Below are 22,360 nucleotides of genomic sequence, written 5' to 3' on the forward strand. Positions count from 1 at the left end.
GACTAAACTGGAAACGGCCCATTTGACAAAGAAAAACACAGTGTTCATTGAAAGAATTGAAACTGTTCTGGAGTAAGGTAAATAGGCTGTTACAGCAGAAACAGACACACCAGACAACAAAACATTATTCCAGTCCCTGTAGGGAATGTTTCACTGACACCTATAAAAAGGAAGGAGGAAAAAAGTAGTTTATCATCTTTAAGTATGTGCAAAAGAAATCCCCTTTCTAAGCCACAATACAAACCTTTTTTAGGAATCTTATTGGGGACATCCAAGCTTTGTAAATCCCTCATATCACTGGACAGCTTTCTTTTTAAGCCAACCCCAGGTAAACTGGAGAGAATAGCTCCCAAAGACTTCTTGTTGTCTTCAAAATAGAGATCCAGAACGTGATGGGAAACAGGAGAATCAGTACTTCTAAATACATCGGATTCTTGGGACGGGGTTTTTGTTAACCTGAACACAGTATCCTAAAAAAATTAAGAACAGTTATATACAGCACGAGACAATTTTGCTTTGTTTCTTTCCTTTTAGTTATATACATCAGCAATAGATCACTGTCCCTACAATGAGCTTAGCAAGGGAGAAAGGTCTGTATCAAAGGCCGCCACTCTCCAGTTGCATGAAATAGGGACACTTCTCTCCCTACAGCTCCCGTCTCTAGAAATTATGTTCCTGAGCGCATAAAAAGCACAGAGGCGGAAAAAAACCCACAAATATCATCAACCCCCACGTGAAGGCACCACATTGTTTTCTGAAGAAAGAGTTTCATTCTCTTAGTTTTCTGAGGAAGTACATCCCAACAAGAGATCCAACAACAATGGAGAAAACAGGCTTACCATGAAAGTAAGTGCAGACAAAGACAATGTCACACAGACCAGACAGATCCTTGTGTTACTTTTGGTATTTTTGTGTTGAATGCTTTTTACTTTACCTTTGAGGACCCAGCAATAGAGCTATCTTCTACAGCTGACTGTGTGTTTATGCTACTCAGAAATGCAGGTTTCAATCTTGTATGGGATGTTCGACTAGAGAAAGGCGCTGTTAGACTATCATGCACATTTTCAAAGGCTGGGAAAAACATCTCACACATTATCTAGTCAATTAGAGAGAAAAGAAAAAAAGAAAAAGTAATAGTAATTACAACACAGATATTTATGTTTGTATGAACACAGATACACAAGCTTCACAGCTTCTGGATGCCAAGAAGCTTGCAACAACCAGTACATCCTGCGTTCCCCAATGCCCACAGGAAACTTGAATGCCAGTCCCCACCGCAACCACAGACACATCCCAAGGTGCTCTTCGGGTGTACACCTCCCTCCCTGAAAGCCTCTGCTCCGCAGGAGCACCCAGGTGGCAGTCTGTTGCATCCTTCTCCTGCCTCCACCCCTCTCCACTCTGACCCTCAGACCCCTGCTTCCCGAAGTCTTCAGACCATGCTCTCCTATCAAAACCGGCTGACAGAGATGTGTTCCAGTTCTCCTCATGCTCTGCACCCATCTCCTCTATCCCCAAGCAGATTTCACCTCTAGCTAAAAGCTGTGTGGAGCCTGTTCCCCCTCTCACCAGTCCCCACCAAGCGCCTTGCCGAATACCCATTTCTTTTTATAAAAAGCTGACTGTACGGATGGTGACAGAGAACCTGACAATGGTTGGTTAGCAGTAAGTGTGTCCCTTATGGGAAGTTATACAAACTGCTACAGAGACTGCAGGATTTTTCCAGGACAGGGCAGCACACAGCTTCCCCTTCTCGACCCTCTGCCACTTTCCACTTAGAAGTGGGTTTCTGATGGGCACTAAAATTAGCAGCCTCGAGCCTACGAAATCCAGGTGTACTCAAATCTGGCCAACATACGGCAAGTGTAATCTACAAATGGAAGCAGCCAGACCTACAGATTTGCAGTGGAATCCACAAATATACAATCCCTCTGGTTGAGACATCAACCAAACCCAAGAGGCGCCTCGCACAGCATAAGGCTAATAAGGTTTATTGGAGAATCTACTGAATCAAATTATCCTTTGGCTGTTTACTGTCACTTGAAATAACAAAAATTTTACCTAGCTACAGGAGTAAGAGCAGCGTGATGGCCAAGAAGCGGCCAGTAAATACATTTCATACCTTTTGGGCTTCTTTCTTCATTGAGCTCCATTCAGGATTTAAGGCAACACAATAGAGAAACTCCTTCAGTGCTTCCTCAGTCCTTTCCAATCCAGAAAGAGCTTTTGCTTTCACATAATGGCCCTGTTCACACAAAGGAAACATACAAATCTAGAGATCATTTCTGAAGTGGCAGCAAGAATCCAGCAAGCAAACTTGGAAGTTCACGCCATTCTGCAAGCGAAGAATAAGACGCTTTTTGGGTAACCACCTCTTTGATCCACACAACTGAAGGAAAGTCAGTCCCTTTTGCTGAAAGAAGATCCCCCAGGAACTCACTGCTGCATCACCCCCTGCCAAAGACACCGTTCCTTTCCTCAGGGGGAACCTGATGCAGAATGAGGAGGGATATTTTTCTCCCCAGGGACTGAGACTACTACATAGCCCACAGGGCTTGATACCCCAGAGAACAGTTTCACATACCAGGGCAAGCTTAACAGTAATGAAGTGGCGTGGGAAAGACAGTGGCACGGGCAGGCTGGAGGTGGCAGCTGCGGGAGCAAGAGATTTTAGGTTCAGGACACTCACTTCTCCTGGGTGTCTTACCAGGACAAAGATGATTTTTCACCTGTTCTATTTGGCTAGAGAAGACCAACAGCATTATGAATTTAGGGCAACTTACCAATGTTTAACTTGAAACCTTTTAGCCCATCCTACCTCTCCCACGTCCTAGAGTAACACATCCATGGCCAACAGGTAGCGTAGTCAGCTTGGGGACAAGTCCTACTTCACTTCTTACTAGTAGCAAAAGAGGAATGCCTCACCTCTGAATTTCCCCACGGATATCAATTTGCAGTTCAAATCTGACTATGGAAATTACTTCCTTAATGATGAAAATAAACTAAGTATGCATTTAAACATTTGCCTCTTGCTTATTAGACAGAGGTGTGCTCTGGAAGTCCACCTCTGATGCACATGAATATCTCTAAGCTGTGCTGAAAGTAAAATTTCACTAGTCTAAGAGACTGGTTAGATAAGAATAGAAAAGTGTATCTGCTTCATACTAATGCCAAAAGATCTGGTATCACACAATCTTCCTGAGGAGGTACCTTCCTCACTCTTTCAATATAGCCCTTCAAGCTGAGGCCCATTAAGATCTTTACCTTTCTACTGTCAGGAAGAAGGGGGCTCGTACCAAAAGCAAGTTACAGGTACTGTGTAGGACAGGTTAATTAATGTATGTCATTCGGTGACCTGAACAAGGAGTTTCAGTACACAGCTGTCTCTCAAGGTGAGATACATTTTTCTTCTCCTGAATGCAGTAAGAAGAGAGGTACTGTGAGGCCTGACCCTGACCTTCTTATCTTGACACTTGCACAGCCTCTAAAAGACCTTTTTAGAGAGGTCCTAACATGCCTGACATCGCTGTCAAGATTACTCCACTGCACTGGATAGGCTACAAGGTTGTTTGGCCTCGTCCTTTGGGGCCACAAGAGCAGTTTCCTTAACCAAGCTGCAAGGGAAGACCGAGCTGGACTGTCTACGGATCAAATACCCAAAGATCCAACACCAGAAGTTAGGCTCAGGGACTAGAGGCCCCTGCACTTCAGAGACTACCACTGCCACCTTCCCTTTCCCATTTTCACACATCCCTGACAAGCATCGGATTGAAGGGTAAGGTCCAGGCAGGACCTTGTGCAGCAGGCAGGATCGCATCTGTTTCTATCCACCACATAAAAGTACAACCAGAAACTTCTCCCTGCCTCAGATAGTCCAAGGACCTGGTTTTCATAGCAGCTCAAAAGAAACCAACTTGTTTATTTCTCTAATGACTACAGTGGACCCAAGAGCTTCACCAGTAACTCAGCGAACCATTAGATTTCAGTTATCAATAAGCCAAAAGGTACTGGTAGGTGAACACTTGCCTCCCAGGAGCTACTCCCAGAATGAGTTTAGTTTTATGGTCAATTTTTTTTTTTTTTTTTTTTTTTTTTTTAAACTACACAGTGCATGTTTGAGCTAATCTCTGCCACTGGATAAGATGCCGCAAGATACAAAACAAAGCAGATGCCCAGAATTCCTGGAGAACATGGATTCTGGATCAGCACAGCTTACGTGGAAGTTCTCACACACACACGCAAACATAAGTGAAATGCATCTGTGACACTGCTCCTTATGCCGTAATGACAAATTTCATTTTCAATTAGCATTCTTCAGAGATGTGATCAACACAATCTTTATCCGCCTATGACTGACACGCATCACATTTCCATGGATTCGAGGCAAACAGAGAAGACACTTCAAGAAAACATTTGAACGGGCATAATTCATCCTTCTCCCTCTGCACAGAAACCCAGCCAAAACCACCCGAGATGGGTTCCTGACTTGATGAGAAATGATCCTAGATAGAAAGGCAAATTGAAGGCAGCGGGAAGATTATGAACTGCCTTCAAATAAGAAAGGTTTTAATGGGTGACAAGACAGATAGCCTTCAGAGACAAGTATCTAACTTGTCAGAAGCTAGATGCTTCAGACAGCACCTCTCTGCTCGCCCCATGTCTTCCCCAGCTGGAAACGGAGAGCTAGCTGCAGACCCCCGTGCTGAGGCAGGCGGCCGAGGGGTTCATGCAACACCTCCTTAGTCTTTGCAGGGAAGTCAAGGTCTGCCTAAAAACCTTCCCCAGTTCCCCGTGCCACCCTCTCCCCAGGTAGCACCCAGGGGCTTTATCTGGTCAAACCTGTGCTGCAGTTTTGCTACTGATGGGTGAGGGACTGACTGGAGGTGTAATCCTAGGTGGAGCGAGCTGTCAGACACCCAGTCTAGCCTCAGGCAACTGGTGGTAACAATGGGCACCACCTGCTTCTTCCATTTCTCTCTCATAACATCATTTCTGATGCTTGCTTCAGACTGCCCACGAACCAGTGCTCCTTGTAGCACCTCCTCTCATTATGAAAAAAAAAATCCCAACCCCCTCTATGAATCACCATGACACAGGTAGGAATCACAGATATGAACTCTTAGTATTAAAGGAGGGGAAAAAAAATAAAATCCTGAAAAACACAGTCTGGGGTGCTCCTCAGAAAGACACATTGGCCAACAGACCGTCAAAACCACCCACTGCCTGGGACACACCATCCCAGAGGGAACTGCATGGCAATCCCGGGCTGCCGGATCCTTACAGACCAGATTCTGCTGCCAAACTGCAGCACTAACCCCAACAGATCGATGGGCACCAGCACAAACAAAACCACATCACCAGCTGCCCACCGCTGAAATCCCACTGGCTGGAGACATACTAAGGACCTTCCCAAGACTTGTCCTATGAAGAATTTAGCTTTTGGTAGACATTTCCAGCCCTGATAATGCCACGATGTTCCTCCAACAATGCCCTCAGCAGCGCTGTCCCCACCACAGAGAGAAGCCCTGAGAACAAGCAGTTTTCATTTTGGTCTTTATGACACGCAAGCATCGTACCGCAGGCCAGTGGGGTTTGTTTCGGCAGAGGACATCCGCGTCGTGAAGAGCTTGCTGGTAGTTTTTCATTGACGTACAGAGTTCTGCTCGCTGTGCTATTAGTGAACACTTGCAAGGAGCTGGAAAACAAAAAAGGTTACAAGGAACTCCATTAAAAGAAGCACTAGTACGTGTTAAATACAGTAACCTAATTTCCAGCCAGAGTAACCTAAAAAGCACTACTGCACAACGGTTACATTTATACTCTCCTGTAATGGAAAAAAGGCAATTCCTTCCTTCTTTTCTTCCCAAAATATATTCCTCTCAGCCTGGAAGCAACCTCTGCGTTTTATCTAGCAGGACAGATTTCACATTCACGTACAGGATGCCACCTGCTCTTTCCCTCACCTTGCTTACAGGACACTTAAAAAAGCAAAAAGAAGAAAGCCCCAAGTGTTTCTCCCCCCAGTGTGGCTTTGCTTGAAAGAAATCACGAACGCAGAACTTCAGCTAAAACATTCCTGTAAGCCACTCATTAAGAAAAATGCATGCGGCCTTCACATTTCATATCCACTTGCCACCCGGGTACCTTGCCCTTCCTCAGGGCAGGCAAACCTCTCATGATCACACACATTGCCTCAGTACCCACACATTCACGAACCGTTCAGTTTGCATGGATTATGAACATCTCAAGCATTATTATTCTGTCCTTTCCTAAGGTCTCTATAACATATCTTAAGATGGAAACCTAGCTCCAAAAAAAATTCATAGAACCACTGAAAAACTTTGGCTGATCCATGTTCAGCTTGTCCACCAGGACCTCCAGGTCTTTTCTATAGTGCTGCTGTCTAGCCCAGCCCATCCTGTTGCATGGGGTTATTCTGTCCCAGGCGTACTTGCCTTTGCTGAAGCAGGCAAGACTGGTCAGCCCATGCCCCAGGTTGTTGGTCTAAATGGCAGCCCTGCCCTCCAGCACATCAATCGCTTCCTCCTCTGCCATTTTGGTGTCACGGACAAACTTGCTGACAGTGCGCTCTGCCTGCTTATGGAGGTTGTTAATAAGGTGTTGAACTGTGTCAGCCCCATTACCAACACCTGAGCAATGCCACTGGTAACCATCTGCCCAGCAGCCCTCAAGCCATTAACCACCACCCCGTGCCCCTGAAGGTCCAGCCAGTTCTCCACCCATCCCACCTCTACCTCCCCAGCTTGGCCAGGAGGATGCTGTGGCAGGCTGCATCAGCAGCCTTGCAAAAAAACGCTAAGCCCCAAACAATGCTCTTCCCTTTGTCCACCAAAGCAGTTATCTCATCTTAAGAGATGAGACTTAGGTACGATTTGCTCTTGGTCACTCTTGTCCTTTGTGTGCCAGGCAAGGCCTCCGCAGGGCTGGAAGCTGGCTGCCGGATGGTGGCAGCTAAGTGCAGTAACCCTTACCCAAACGTGAGCTGGTTAAAACTGTCGTAACTGGGATTAAACTTTAAAAAGGTTCCAAGGTGTGCCGAGAGACAGTACTGCCTCATTTCTACAAATTTTAAACTTCACCTCCAAGCTAGCTCTCTCAAGACTTTTCCTGCAAGTGTCACCTCCTGTACATCCCTACGCAGGGCTCTTGTCTCTGTACCTCTCCTGCTCTCTCCAGCCTGCTTTGGCTTCACTGTTTGCATCTCAGTTCGGCATGAGCATCCTAAACACGTCCTCAGTAAGAGCACATTGCCCATACAAAGCCTGGACACACACCCAAGTGTGCATGGACACACAGAATAAGCTTGTAACTGCTGCAGGTGCCACTGCTCATTAAGTTCAAGCACCTACCAGGAGGGATAGCCCAAGACTACATCCCCCTTCCACCTCCCCCCCCTCCCTTGAGCTGACACTAGCGCTCGTGCAGCAAAGCAGGTCCGCATGGTTGCGCAGAGAACCACAGCAAGGAATCAATTGACTGAAAGCTAATCCAATAAAAACAAATAAATAAAAAGGTTTAAGAGGATCAGTTTCCCCTCAACTGGTTCACTGTACAGCCACGCAAACACGAGTGCCAGGACAGGGGATGAGAAAGAAAGCAGCAGCAAGGACTGCTGCCTTTTTTGGCTGTGGTGTGGACTGACGCCAGATACACTAATTGCAGCATGACATACCAGGGTTGATGCTGCCCCAACGGTCCCAGACAGTGACAGCTAGAGACTACACCTAAAATAAGGAGCTCTGCAAAAACTAGTTCACGCTGTGGGGCTGTTCTGTTTGGTTTTGGTGTTGTGTTTTGTTGGTTGGTTTGGGTTTGGTTTTTTTTTTAAGTATTACACATGCAGCCTGCTGCAGTGATCCACCCTTGTAGCTGATAAAAAGACTGCAAGTTAAATGAAATTCAAAACAATTAACCTAAGATCTTCAGAAGCAAGTTTTTTTTTCCTTTTAGTAGATGCTCAAATATAAAATTATTTAATTTAGCTACTATTTAAACAGTCTGTGTCTTCTGTTTGTATTAAATACAAATGCATACTCCCTATTTCCATCATTGTATCTGCTGCAGGGTATTTGTGCAGAGTATGCCGAGGGGAGTAGGTGCAGTAAGCAGAGGTAGGTGCCTCAGCAGCCAGGCAGAGCACTGGGTGGGGTATTTTTTGGCACCACAGGGGAAAGGAAGCAGTGGGAGATTAGGGGGCAGGCAAGCCCGCTTCCTGCTTCTGTTCACTACTGCACATTTTGGCCACGCTGACGCTTCCTAGCGCTTTTCAGCACACAATTCCGCACGGTTCATACATTCAGCAGAGTCAGAGAGAGAACAGCTTCATCGGTTCTTTTTTGGGATCTTGCCTCCACTGCAAAAGTTTTAAGCAAAAAAAAAAAAAGCCACAACGGTGTGGCAAAGGCTGCAAGCCCTCCCGAAGCAGAGTCCAAAGGCTCTCACAACATGAAAGGAAAATAACAAACTACTGAAAAAAAACCAACCCCAAGGCAAACCAGAAAAAGCTACATGTATTCAGGGCCTGTACCTCTCGTTCACCGAGTCTCAATCAGAAGGCATGGCCCATCTTAATGAGTAACTGGCAAGGAATGTTTAGTTAAGAGAGAGAGAAAGAAGGGGTAAAAAAACCCCACCTTTGCTGAAGAGAGCAGTGTTTAAGAGACTATAGTATAACAGGTTTTCTATAGGGAAATGAAGCGGCTAGACAAGATGCCATAGCTGGAGCGGTGCCCAGCCTCCTTCATTCAAGCTCACCCCACTCGGAGACACAGCAGCACAGCCCGAAAGCTCACTGGCTCTGCACCTGACCCACACATCCCCTCATCCCCAGCCTCCTGCTGCCAGCGAGACCGTCCCGGGAGCGTCCACAGCTGGTCCCAGGGCAAGGCTAGATGGACTGAAACATCATATTCTCTGTCAGTGGAACTGTGGCATCAGCTGGCTGACTCCAACTTAGAGTATGTGTTAGAAGTGGGAAGAAAAAGTGAATATCCAACCACAGCCTAAATAACTACAGGGTTTCTATAAGCACCGTGATATCAAGTTGTTCCATGCCACCACACGTGCCGCGGTGAAAAAAATTAGTCACAGAAGGTGGATGGAGAGGGCTTGGAGGACATACAGAGTTTGTGAACGCTGCTAGATGCTGGTATACTATAACAACTGTCAAGTTTATTGGGGGGGGGGGGGGGGGGAAGTCACACAATAGCCAATAGTTTGTTTTAAAACAAGGCACCCATTCTTTCTTCTGGAGGTTACAGAAGAAAAGAAATCTTTTACGAAATGACTTCTTATTTCAGGCCAAATTAAAAAAGAAAAGCGTAGAAAATTTTGCTGTTTCCACAATACCAGCAGATGGCATTCCCTGAAGCAAACTCTTCTGGGAGCCTGCAGCTGCACAGCAAAATTTATGTTCTTGTCAGCATCACGGATCCACCACTGAGGCTCCCAGGATCTGCGGCTCCAGGCAGCCGGGACACAGAGACTTCCTTGGAGCCACAGGTCCTGGGAGCTTTCCCACGTGGCTCCCTCCCTCCGTCCCAGCCATAATCCCATGGCACCAGACAAACCCCAGCCTGAGCAGCACCCAGAGCTCAGGGGGGCTTGGTGGCTCTTCCGCACCCTGGACCCTCCTTGGGACCAGCAAGTATTGCCTACCCCGAGTGTGGTTGCCAGCTTGGATTTTCCAAAGTTGTTAACTTTCTGCTCACACCACCTTTGCACTCATTTGCAGGTATTCGTTAGATTGCGCTTTTACTTATGCAGAAGCTAACACTCAGAATTACTTTTCCAGATATGCCCAAGCATTCAAGTATTAAAAAAAAAAAAACCCACAAAACCAAACCCAAAACAAGAAACAAACAACCTGTGCTGCTTGAGTTCGGGATGCTGACAGGGGAACAGGGCTCCCCAAAATCTCCTTGTGCCAGGAAAGCAATTAGAGCATTCACCAAAACTGACCGTAGATGACGAGAAAAGGTTTAGTGTAATAAAATACCGGTGAGATTTCTTCCAGGAACTCAGCACGGAAAGAACATGTTTAAAGCTGCTAGAACTCCCTAATCCTCCTTATCTGACATTTCTTCCTAGAAAAGCACATTTTATTCAAATCTATTTCAATCCTAAGCATATTTCCTAAATGCATGAGCACAAATACTGTCATTACAAAAACACCTTTCAGTCTTGCTAGCAAGAGTCAGCCTGCGCAGGACTTCAGGGGAAATTTTTCCCACATTTTAAAGAAACTTCTGCCCCTGGAGAGAGGAAGAAATTTGGCTTGCTTTGTTACGTTATGCATTCAATTCTGAACAATTCAGTATTGAGAGCCTTTTCATAAGCTTGAAAAATAATATGAAACATTTATTTTCATTTCAGTGAGAAATTAGCAAGATTTAGTAACTAATTGAATAGCAAGCTAGTTTTTCTCCTCCAGACTTCATGCAAGCATGACAAGTCCGCACACAAAAAAGGGTGCACAGGGGTTGTTTGGTTGGGGGGCAGGGGAAGGAGCACGCTTGATAAAATAATGAACAGAAGCAGTAAAGACATTCAAGTAAAACCTCATTCTACAGCAAAGATGAACAACAAAATCAGTTTTGGGAAGCTGACCAGGAGGGACAATGAACATGATGCATACTTGCAATCAGCAAGCCCACATTTTCTCACTTATCGGTCCGCCTTAATTGGATTAATAACTGGATTTTTTAAAAAAATTAGTATTTTCTGAATATCATGGCTTTTCTTCCCTGCATTTACATCACTGGCAGTCTTCAGGAGGTGAAGTAACCGAAGACCCCAGAGGAAGCATGCAAGAGGTTTTACTGCACAGAGGATGCAAACAAAGAAGCCTCTTCCTCCGTAAGCCCGCTTCAACTGTGATTAGGAAGCGGATGCTTGCCAACAGTACTCTGCAGGCAAACGTAACACCTATTTCCACTGGGTGACCAACACCGGCAGACATAGTGTAGGAGTTTAGGAACTCTTGAAATAGGCTGCGGCGAGGAGGAGGAGCAGCGCGGGGCACTGCCACCCTCTGCTCGGAGCCTGCACCACCAGGCGGCAGCTGGTTTGCACGTGCCTCTTTCCTCATCCACACTCGCGCTGCCCACAGCCAGCGTAATAAAACACATCTCCTCCTCCGATGGAGTCTGTCTCCCATCAAGCTCTATTTATTATATTTTCTTTTATCTTCATGCAGATATGAAGTATTTTTCTTCCTACTTTTCTTCCTTCAGAAGTGCCCATTACAGATTTCAAAAAGCCACCCCAAGCCAAAGTTTTCCCTCTCCGCACCTCCACAGGGAAGCCAATTCAGGTGCCACCAGAGAGCTCTAGTATGGCTCATTTGCACTACACAGCTACAGAGCTCGTCCACGCCTGACTGGGATTTCATCTCTACAGACTACCTAAGCACACTGAGATGAAAAAGCAGATGAGACCTATTTAAACCAGGGTGGACAAATTACAGCCACCACTTGACTGGCAGAATTGAAGCTGCAACCCTCTCCCCTTGCTATCCCACCCAAAAATACAGGACATCCACCCACTCATTTATTTGTCCTGCAGCATGCTTACCTAGGTGCTCTCTGGTCTGGGGGACAGGGAGACATCAAGAAACTCCCCATATTATCACTTCAACTAAAGGAGAGGACACTGGTGACAGATGAGCTGGACTGTTCTTAAGAACACGTAGTTTCAACTAAATTAACTTCTTCCCAGGCCTCTGTATTTTGCTGTTCAGAAGTCCACACTTAAGAACACAGATTTTTCTGTGTGCTGGACAAAATGCTTTGGATTCCCAATGGGTTTATTTCAGGCTCAGTGAGTAAGTCCTCAGCTAGGAAGCTCCATACATTATTTAAAGCTGGGCTGTCACCATTGCTAAGCACAGCTAATCACTGCTCCCATCATTACTCAGGAGAAACACCGTAAGGGAAGTTATACGCTACGTAGAAGAAGAGCATCTACAAAGAAGGTGCAGCTAACTGCGCCCTTGCTTTTGTGTTGTACCTCTAGCCTCATGAGGCAGAAGCGTGCCAGACCAATTACATTAACCTATGGTTTAGTTTGCATTTCCACGACTGCAAAGCTAGTGATGACCTTCCTTACAAACCCATTAATTGATAAATTGCATGGTACGGCAAAGGTCCTCAATTCAAGAATGTCCCAATGTAGAGCTAGGTGTAATGTATTAGATTATTGCTCCCTCCTATCCAAATCCTAAACACTTCGCTAGATGCATGCTACTCTCTCCAGATAAAATAGCATGAATCAACACCTCCTTCAGTTCCCACTCTACCCTTTGGACATTTGGGCACTGCTTCAGGTGATGTATCCCAAGTCCATCTGTGGCTGCTTGGCACTAGTATAATAAAACTATACAATAAACATTGTGTAACGCATTACACAAGTGTAACTCATTTTCAATGCTTACTAGTTCTCCCAGCATTTAGTTCGGGGTTCGGGTAAGATTTCCTACCAAAGCCTCAGTCAGAACTGAGGTATCCTCTCAAACAGCAGGTACAGAGACTGTCCCAAAGCAAGACGCCTACAGATTATGAAGTATGAAGACATAACAAGTAAGCTTCAAAACCAAAACAAAACACCTCAAGAGGTCAACCCCCTGCCTGATCTCCAAAGCACCCAAGGAAAAGTCCTGACCCCCCCCCCATAGAAACATGGAGCTGTACTAGGTGCACATGAACCTGTGATTGCAAGGAGACTCCAAAGACGTGTGCTTCACAGACAGGTGGGACCAGCCAAGTAGGTCTGCCATGATAATAGTTAACAAGATCAATTAACAGCCAGATATTCTTATCTTAATATGACTTTACCGGTGATAACCTAGTTGCCCTCTGTCATAATCAGTACATAAGCTACATCTCTACCAGTTACTCTTCAGGTCTCTATAACCTTCTCTTTTTCCAGTTAAACCTTATTTCAGCCCAGAATTTCTGACTTTCTAAAAGTTGCAAAAAGAACCTTCTTGTTTCTCAGTTATTACCTCACTGCTTCTGTCCTCAAATAGAGCCAATCACTTAATACATCTGTAAAAGAGAAAAGGAATGGTACAGTATCCTACTAATTTTAAGATTAGGAAGTGCAAGTCAGTTCTATAAATGTCTTCTTCCAAAAGCAAAAGACATCCTATTATACTTCATCACAGCAAAGAAAAAAAGAATATGCTGTTTGAAGAGACTTCAAAAATTCTTCAGACTTTCTGATACATGGGTATAGTTCGTTCTTTAGGAATGCTGAAGTAGTTCAGTTATTTATAGGAAACTACATCTGGGTTACATACATGGGGGGGAATACTGACCCTATCTTAAGTGGTACCTAACTGTAAGTTACAGGAGCAATGTTAACTACTTAAAAAAAACCCACCACGCCTAAAGACTGTTTGTCTACTGTACAGCATGATGCCTCCTCCCCTTCGTGCCCGTGATAGATAAACCTCCTGTCCACCATGGCCCTAGTCTTGCAGCCTTGCAAAGCCTCCGCCTTCAGCAGACCCTCTGCAAGCAGGCAAAACTTCCAGAGACCCAACTACAGGATCTGAGCTTTCAACTGCAAGCTCTTTACAAATCAGGAGTAATGCAAGCTCCTGCTCCGAAGTACTTGACACGCCAGTGGTGTCATATATGAAGTATTTACTACTATTTTTCAAGCACTACCTCAGTAAAAAAAAAAAAAAGGGGGGGGGGGGGGAGTGCTGAGGGACAGAAGTCTGCAAAATATTTTAAGTTTAAAACTAACACTCAGACTACTGCAACAGTCTCTAGGTAACCTTGACTCCTACTTTTATACGTTCTTCTGCCCCCGTAAAACAGAACAAACAGGTTTTGGAGACACGCTTTAAGCAGATTCCAAGAGGCGCTTTTACAGAGGGATGGGAAAGTTCCTTTTTTAGCACAAATCCTCTAAGCAGCAAGCATCTACTATTTTTTGTAGCATGTCATTTTAGAAAAACTACCTCTCATTCTTCACTTAGAAGTCACACTTTCCTTTAGGAGTTACAAAATTAAATATTCTTCTGATAAATTATTAAAATGACTGAACCATTTGCTGTTCCAGGAGTCATGACAGCTGTCTACCATGGCTGGTTTTTTTGCTTGTTTTTTTTTTTTTTATTTAAATGGCTGGTACAACATCAAAGACTTACTTCTTTACTACTGGAAACTGCAAAGTGTTCCCAAGACCCTGTAAGGAAGGAAGATTCGGTCAACCTCTTTTTTACCACATCAGAAAAAGACAACTGACCTTATCTTCTAATAGCAATCTTCTAGATATAGTGTACAAAAGAAGAGACCATTAAAGTGTACTTAATACACATAATTCACATATAGATGCATGCGGACACTTCTCTAGCAGTTTTCTTTGAACAACACTTCAGTGCAAGTGCATCGCTAAGGAGCACAAGTCCTTAGAAAACAGCAGCAGAATTAATAAAACGCATACTATGGCATCAATCACCTTCATAAAACTTTAAGCATGGCTTTCTAAAGAGAGTTCAGCAGCTTCCCTTTGCAGGAAGGGACTCTTCTTTGCTTCTTCTGACCTTGACCCATGACTAACACAGAAACCCTTCAACCATCAGGTCTGCAGTAGGATAGCACCAAGAGGATGTCCCTCCAGCCCACCAAGAAATTCTGATCATCTTTTTTACCCCTTATCTGAAACAACTCAGAAGCAGGCTTGGAAGGAAAACGCCCCAGCAAATAATTTATGAGGCACAGCAAAACGCTTGCCCATAGCTATCTTACTCATGGCTGTAAGCACTCAGCCCAACTCCAAGAATGCTTGGTTGGACGTTTACCTATGCCATGCTCTCTGGGAAACAGCGCAACCCCGCAACCCAGCATTTACCTAGCAGGAAAATCCAGGGCAGTTGCTCTTGAACCAACTTGCACTGAAACATCACTTAAATTAAGAAGGTCCATAGCTTTAACAGTTTGAGAGCCAGTATGGAAGGTCAAGAGATGCAGCAAGACACACTTATTTTCTATGTGCAACTGCTAGGGGTTTTTTACCTATTTAAGAGTTACCAATGTAAAGGGGAGATGGAAGGGAAGGAAAAGCCAGAGATACACATCAACTACCCACCTACCTAGCCAGTATGCCAAGAATAGCATAAGTTAATTTGTTTACAAAGACATCGACATGAACAACTCTCTATATAGACCAGAGGAGATAAGATGCAACAAGAAGGCCATGACAGTTTGCAGATACTCCATACTGAGGTCAAACCATCCCACTTGCTACCCAAGCAAAGCAGCGGCCACAAGCTCAGGAGCATGGAGGCAGCACCAAGCCCCTCACCACACAAACTCAATGCTTGGCACAGGAGGGCGATGGGGATACAGCGACCCCGAGGAGGTGAACTCCTAGCACGCTACCTAAAACAGCCCAGTGAGCAAGGCTGGGCAGCAAGAACTGGCACTGAACTACCATCCCAAGAGGCTCCATCTGCTTGAAAATAGGTGTGTTTTGGCCTGAGACCTCGTCCTTGCATGCCTGATGCTCCCTTTACAGCTCTTTTCTACTGCCTCCTGGCCTGTCCTGCCCCCTTAATTCAATTCTTATGAAGAGAGAATTTGGAAGGCGCCAGATAGATTTCCATTAATTGCTTAACCACAAAATAAATTAGTGCTGAGTGGCCACATAGAGCGTTCTTTTGGATCAGGCCAATTTATAGCGAACCTCCACTGGGATGAGGTGAGAAACCTCTCTCCCCTGAGGTCTGGACAAGAGAGGCAGATCCTCCTCTTCCTACCAAAGTTCAAGAAAGCTCCTACATTTTGTTTCTAGCAATGCCCCAAACAACACCCCGTGGGCTGGCGGTCAGCATGCGGCTCTCCATGCCAGGAGATGCCAGATGGAGCTTCTCCAGCACCCAGCAGCATCTCCCTCGCTCACTCTGCAGCATGCTACCTCTGACACTACGTTGGGCTTGATACAAACTCGCCTCCTCTCCTTGGCCTTTCCCGCACCATTCTCTACCTACTGGAAACACAGATCCACACAGAGGGCTTGGGAAGAAAAGGGCCCCTTTGCACATTAACTCCACCGTGTTTTAGAACTCTGATACAGCTGAGCTTTATCTCCTACAAACTTCTACTGAACCCCCTGGGGGGGGGAATTAAAACGCTGGGCAATTTGAGCAGCTACATGAAGCCTATTTCTGCTCAGAAAGAGCCCATCACACCAGAAGTAAACACAACCACTCCGAGGGATCACTGCGGCTTTTACTGCTCTCCAGAGACAGCGACGCTTCTCAGGCTTGGCACACTCCAGAGGGACACTTTGCAGCAGCGGGTAATTACATACTGGAGCCAACGCGCCTCATGCAGAAACGAGGTGTCCTGGCATGCCAGTGTCCAGATACGATGTGTGCCACCGCACTGGAAGCCAGGCACGACCGCACAGCACGCAGCAGGCAAGCAAGCACCTGCTTCATCGCACCACAGGAGCTGGGGCACGGCCATCCCTCCCCACACGAAGAAGCTCGTTCAGGATTAGGGTCAGGCAGGCGCAGCGGAGGGGACAGCCCTTCCCAGCAGAGCCACAGCCCTGTGCGCTGGCTTGAGAGACTGACGGAGACCTGTAACTGCGACACGGCTCAGGAACCAGCGCCGTCACAAAAACAACAGCAGCAAGCGTCAGGGGACTCCACCGCTGGACTTTTTATCTCCAAGCAGGTGTCTTCAGGCTTATTTACAGGAAAGGAGCAGGATGCTAACAGCCTGCCTCAGTACGAAGAAGGACACAGAGAAATGCCGGCTGAAGGCACGAGCCACTGCCACCCACCTCTGCGTGTGTGTTTGCTTACGAGCACACCCTCACACCAAGGAGAGCTTGGTCTCCTTCAGAGCTGTACACCATCTAATTTTAAAACCAGCAGACTAGCACCAAGTGTACAATATGCTCCTACTTGGTCTGCACAAGACAGTATTTTTTGATAAATACTGTTCCCTAAGAGTGAACTTTGTTGTGGTGCTCCCACCCCCGCCATGATACAGTCTACGGCCGTACTTGGGAAAAGCCCTATTCATTATCTTCCCTATGAAGCAACAGCCACCTCCTACCTCTGTAATTGGGTATCACTTTCTAGAATTAAAAAAAAAAAAAAAAAAAGAGCACACTCCCAAAAGCATCTCCTCAAAATACCTACATTAGTTTGTCACCGAAATCTAGCTTCCTATGCTTTCAGGTATATCGCTTAAAGGGTCTGTAAACCTGGACAACACAGGAAACAACTGCACTCTTCCCAGGCATGGTCCCTCCAGAGCGCATCTCCATCAGAGAGCAGCAGGTGAGAGGAAAAAGGGTGCAGAAATCACCTACTGCACAAAGCAGTCCCAACACCACCCCCCCCCCCCCAAAAAAAAAAACCCAAACCAACCCTGCACGCATATATGATAACATATTTCAGTTTATTTCACCTAAAAGTTCATATAATCAGAAGACCAGTTAGGAGACAAGGGATGGCAGAGAGGAAGTCCACCTCTCATACCCCAGCTCTCTGAATTTTATCTGTGTGGGGAACCACCCCAAGAGCGAGATTTGGACAATACTTGACATTATGATGGCTGAACAGCATAAAGCTCAGCACAAAGAGCGATCCAGCTGGAAACAAATGCTTCCTTTCAAGCAGCCTGACGTGTGCTTGCTTTGAAGCTGTGGTAATTAGATACCTTGCAATAATGAGAGATCTATTCCAATGTCTATGGCAGCAGAAAAGCCAGCAACTTTGTTTAATACAGCAGAGATCACCAAGCTGTGGGCATCTCAGGAGGACTAGAAGGATCAAATAGTAAAGGTGATTTTCTTAAAAACAACAACAAAAAACCCACACAACCACACTTAGCAGACCATCAGAGCGAACACGGGAGCAGCACTGGCATTGTAGATCCGATAGTTAAAGACAAAAGATGAACATACTTGCTAAGAGTAAGCTTTTGCAAGACTAACTAGTTCAACTGGAAAAAGTTGACAACTTGAAGGCATGCAGACCTCTTTGAGACCTGAGATTAGGAGCAGGTATTCCAGATTGTACTAGAAATAAGTGTACTGGCTGCATGACAGGAGCCTTTTATAGTTTAGACTTGAAGAACTTGAAGAACCTCAAGAACTAAAATGCAAATCAAAGACAGAAGGTCACAACCAGAATGAGAGAAGCCATCGGTAACTGGAAAACTTGCTTTAGTATTACATCACACAAAGCCAGTTGTTGCAGACAGAGCAGGAAAGTACTCCACAAGAAACACCAGTAAAAAAATCCCACTGAACCGTGTGTCCTGCCAAGAAACCTGGAGTTTTACCTAACTTTATACAGCAATTGTATAATCAATGTGTTCATGTGCTTTCAGTCTCTAAAGAAAATTAAAAGGATACCCACGCCCTTGACTCTCAATAGTAATACATAAGCATTTGGAAGTTAAAAAAAGCAGTTATTTTTTCACACATCAGAAGTCTTAAATACCTGACAGTGGCTCATAAGCATTTCAAGTTGTCCATATGCTAACACTTAAGACGTCCTGAACAGTTAGAAAACAGCCATGTTTTTCTTTTTTTTCCTCCTATTTACTGCGATACTTGGCTGGAAAGCAAGAAGACAACTCCAGCAAGCCAAGAGGCAGTACCTGATGAGCATGTGATAAGAATTTCAGAACACGAGGTGCAGACAGCAGTTTGACCTGTGAGAAATGGCATTGGCACACATGGAACAGGAAAAAAGGTGAAGGGCTGGAGGGTGGGCTGCCCTTCAGCAACAGGAATTTGGATCCGCTACTGGGATGTTACAACACGTCAGCCTATGGTTTTAAGATTTCAAAATCTAGCAAGATATCTGCTATTATTTTGAATTAGAATTTTAAAAGAAAAAATCTTATTAAGCAATTTTAGCGACACTGACAGAGCAAGGAGTTTCTGAACAGATTCCCAGTGTGCTTGGGAAATCACAGAAGACAGAAATAAGGACACTGTGAGGGACTTATCTCAAGACCCTGATGCACAGCAGCCACGGCTGGAGATACGTGCTCCAGGGACAGGAGGGGGAAGGACAGGCTATGCAAGAGCGCTAGCAGCGCACTATGGTCTTCCCTCTCCCTTCACACCCATGCAGACACAGCAAGCAGCACATGCGTCAGCGAGAAACAGTTCTCTCAAAATCGTATCAATCATATCATTGACAAGATGCTATCCTCCCCAGCAGTGGGACCCTGAACCCAAAACTTTACGAGGCTCTAATACTGAAAACTCACTGTATCCACCAGTGACCTACATCAAGCCTCTCCCCTCCTCCTGCTTCACCTTCCTTCTTGAGCTCTCCGCCCTGCCCTACTTTAATAGAGATTACTTCAGCTAAACCGCGTTAATAGTTTTACAGAGAGGACTCAGCTTGGACTGAAAACTTGTCACATCTAGCTAGAGAAGTGGAATAAATAGCTGAACTAACGGTTTCCATGGCCAGCATCAGCTGTGAGGCGATAGTATGCTATCCCAAGCTCTTGTATCTCAGATGCCTACCATGCAACTGCGGCAAAAAACGAAAGTGAGTCAGGGACTAGCATAATGGTGTGCTTCTCTCCACAGCAGCCAGCAAAATAGTAAGAAGAAGAAGAAAAAAAAAAATCACAGCCATTTATCCCTAGATGTAAAAACTAGGAACAAGGAAAGCAATTTTACGCAAAGTAGGGAAGGAGCTCTTCAAGAGAAGAGGCACAGTTTTCTCCACATTTGTCTTCCGAAGAGATTTACCCGCAGGATTTCGTCTCTGTTAACACGACCGAGGCACTCTCTCTCCCCCCTTCCTCCCCAATTAAACCGGACATCTATCACGCTCAGACTGGAGGAGCGGCAGATCCCGGGGGATTTGCCGAGAGCCCGGCTCTCCCCAGCTCCACGCCTCTCTCCAGGCGTTTTAGACACTCACGGAGCTGTACCACCCCCACCGCTCGCAGAGCAAACAAGACGGGAGCACGCACGCACACAAGCATTACTACAAGGCTACAACCGAGCGAGCAGGATCCACCTACTACTCGGCGCAGAGACTGGAAACAACCTAGTTTTGATAAACTAAGGCTGCCATCGGTTTGGCAGAGGAGGAGGGCGGACCGTGCCATTTTTATTTAAACCCGGGCTCTTCGGAGAATACTTTGCGCATGGAAATACTGCACGCCTATAAAGGTGTTACACTCAAAACACGGGCGGACGATCTCCACGAGTCAAAACGCATATTTGTCGTGAATATTTTGCACAGTGTAAGATAAAGGAAGTTTTCTGAGCCTTTATGCCTTTTGATATTTCATTAGGTGTTTTCACAGGCTACGTTTTGCTGAAGGTGCAACCGCATGTAGCTGAATGAATCCGATCCACACACTAATTTCTTCCACGAAGCCGCGGTACGGCTTAACGCGAGCACTACTGCGTATCCCTTACTAAAAGATGGTTTCCCCACAAATAGGAAAGCGGGTTTTCTAGAAATACTGCATAATGACTCATCGACTGCAGGCAGTTAAACGCCAGGCACCTTCTGAGCAAGGACAAAAATAACAGCGGAATAAAAATAGCCATTCACTTGGGGGGGGGGGGGGGGGGAGGGGGGCAGGAGACCCGCTGGGAGGATTCATTCTCAAAACTTCCCCCAGGTGCCCTCTCCCACCACAAATCCCCTCCCCGCCCGGCTGCTGCGGGGGGGCAGCGCTGCCCCCACCTCGCACCCTCCCGCTCCTCCGCCGCCCCCTCCCTCTCCCCCCGCCGCCGCTCACCCATCTCCAGGGCCTGGTTGTACTTCTCCAGGGCGGCCGGCAGCTCCTGGCACTCCCGCAGCGCGTCGCCCTCGGCGCGGAGCCGCCGCGCCCGGCTCTCGGCGCCGAACCACTTGTGCAGCAGGTTGCCCAGCACCACGTTGACCCGCGGGCGGGCGGCGGCCGGCGACGGCGGCGAGGCGGCGGGGGTCGTCTCGGCGGAGCGGCGCGGGCGGTGGCAGCGGCCGCAGTCGCCGGGCTCGGCGCAGCGGCGGCAGTGGGTGTGCCCGCAGTGCAGGGTCACCGGCTCGCACAGCAGCCGCCGGCACAGCGGGCAGGCGAAGAGCTCGGGCGGGCGGCAGCACGCCGGGTCGCCCAGCCCCTCGCCCTCCGCCCCGCCGCCGCCGCCGGGTCCGCCGCTGCCCCAGGGCGGGAGGCGCAGCTCCTTGTCGCGGATGCTGAGGGCGAAGCTCTCGGCCAGCTCCCGCAGCTCCTCGGGCCGCAGCCGCGCCAGTCGCGCCGCCGCGCCGTAGGCGTCCAGCGCCTCGGCCATGCGGCCGGCCCGCGCCAGCGCGTCGGCGCGTCGGAGGCACAGGCCCCGCTCGGGCTGCGGCAGCCCCGCCAGCTCCGAGCCGTAGATCTCGGCCGCCAGCTCGAAGTTGCCGCCGCGGAAGGCCTCCTCCGCCACCTGCAGCATCTCGGCGCAGGGTCCCCCCGCCGCGGACCCGGCCCCGGTCCCGGTCCCGGCGGCGGGGGGCAGCGCGCAGGGCCCCGGGCCCAGCTCCATGCCCGCGCGGCGCCGCCGGCCCCGGGCCGCCCTACTCCATGCCGGGCCCGCGGGGCTGCCGACTCCGGCGCCTTCCTGGGAGGGGACGGCGACGGGAGGGAGGGAGGGAGAGAGGGAGGGAGGGAGGAAGGGGGCGGGTCACATCGCTGCAGCAGGGGGGCGGCTCCCGGGCGGGGGGTAATGGGGGACGGTGGAGGGGCGGGGGGAGATGGGGGGCGGCCGGCACCACCCCCGCGGGCCCGGCTCCCGGCTTATGTAAGGGACGGCCGGTTGTGTAAGCCGGCTCCGACCGCCCTCCCCCGGGGCGGCGGCGCGGCGGGGCAGAGGGATCGCTCGCTCCTTCCCTCCCTCCCTCCAGGCCCGCCCGGCGACCGCCGCCGCCAGGTGCCGGTGCCGCACGTGCCCGCCCGTCACCGCGCCGCCCCGCCCGCACGTGCGCCCGGCCCGGCGGCGGCGGCGGCTCCTCGCTGCCGCGGGAGCGGGGCGGAGTGGGGCGGGGGGGTTTCCGCTGTGCGGCTCCTGCTGGGCTCAGCCTCTTCCTTCCCGTTTCCTGGTGCCCGGCCTTAACCGCTTCCTCGCCGGGGCTGCCCGCCCCTCCCCTCCCCTCCCGCCGGGCGCGGCCGCGGCGCTGCCGCCGCCGCCGGCCCCCCTCCCCTCCCCCCCCCCCCCCCCCCCCCGGCACCGGGAGCCCCTCGGCGCCGCCCGGCTGCCGGACGCGGCCCCTCCGCGTGGGGCGAGCAGCACCGCACGGGGTGGGTCGGGGTATGTTACCGGTTATTGTTTGGTTGTGTTTCCCTGGTCCCCG

General features: G+C 48.2%; 1 protein-coding gene across 2 annotated transcripts in view; it reads right to left on the reverse strand.

The window, feature by feature from the left end:
* Positions 1–21,555, reverse strand: part of LONRF2 (LON peptidase N-terminal domain and ring finger 2) — a 35,261-nt gene extending 13,706 nt beyond the window's left edge. Inside the window, exons 1-5 of one of the 2 annotated variants that reach the window (XR_012997113.1) lie at positions 20,790–21,503; positions 5,577–5,695; positions 2,123–2,245; positions 935–1,096; positions 245–470 (exon numbers count right to left, since the gene is read on the reverse strand). Coding sequence is in view for 1 of the 2 variants with exons in the window: in XM_076359553.1 (XP_076215668.1) it covers positions 245–470; positions 935–1,096; positions 2,123–2,245; positions 5,577–5,695; positions 20,790–21,555 (1,396 nt within the window). In the remaining variant the exon portion in view is untranslated. Of the gene's footprint in view, positions 1–244; positions 471–934; positions 1,097–2,122; positions 2,246–5,576; positions 5,696–20,789 lie in introns of both variants that reach the window. The other variant, XM_076359553.1, reaches the window with a different exon arrangement.
* Positions 21,556–22,360: the final 805 nt, after the last annotated feature.

Source organism: Aptenodytes patagonicus, chromosome 1 (genome assembly GCF_965638725.1).
Source record: "Aptenodytes patagonicus chromosome 1, bAptPat1.pri.cur, whole genome shotgun sequence".
NCBI classification, from domain to species: Eukaryota; Metazoa; Chordata; class Aves; order Sphenisciformes; family Spheniscidae; genus Aptenodytes; species Aptenodytes patagonicus.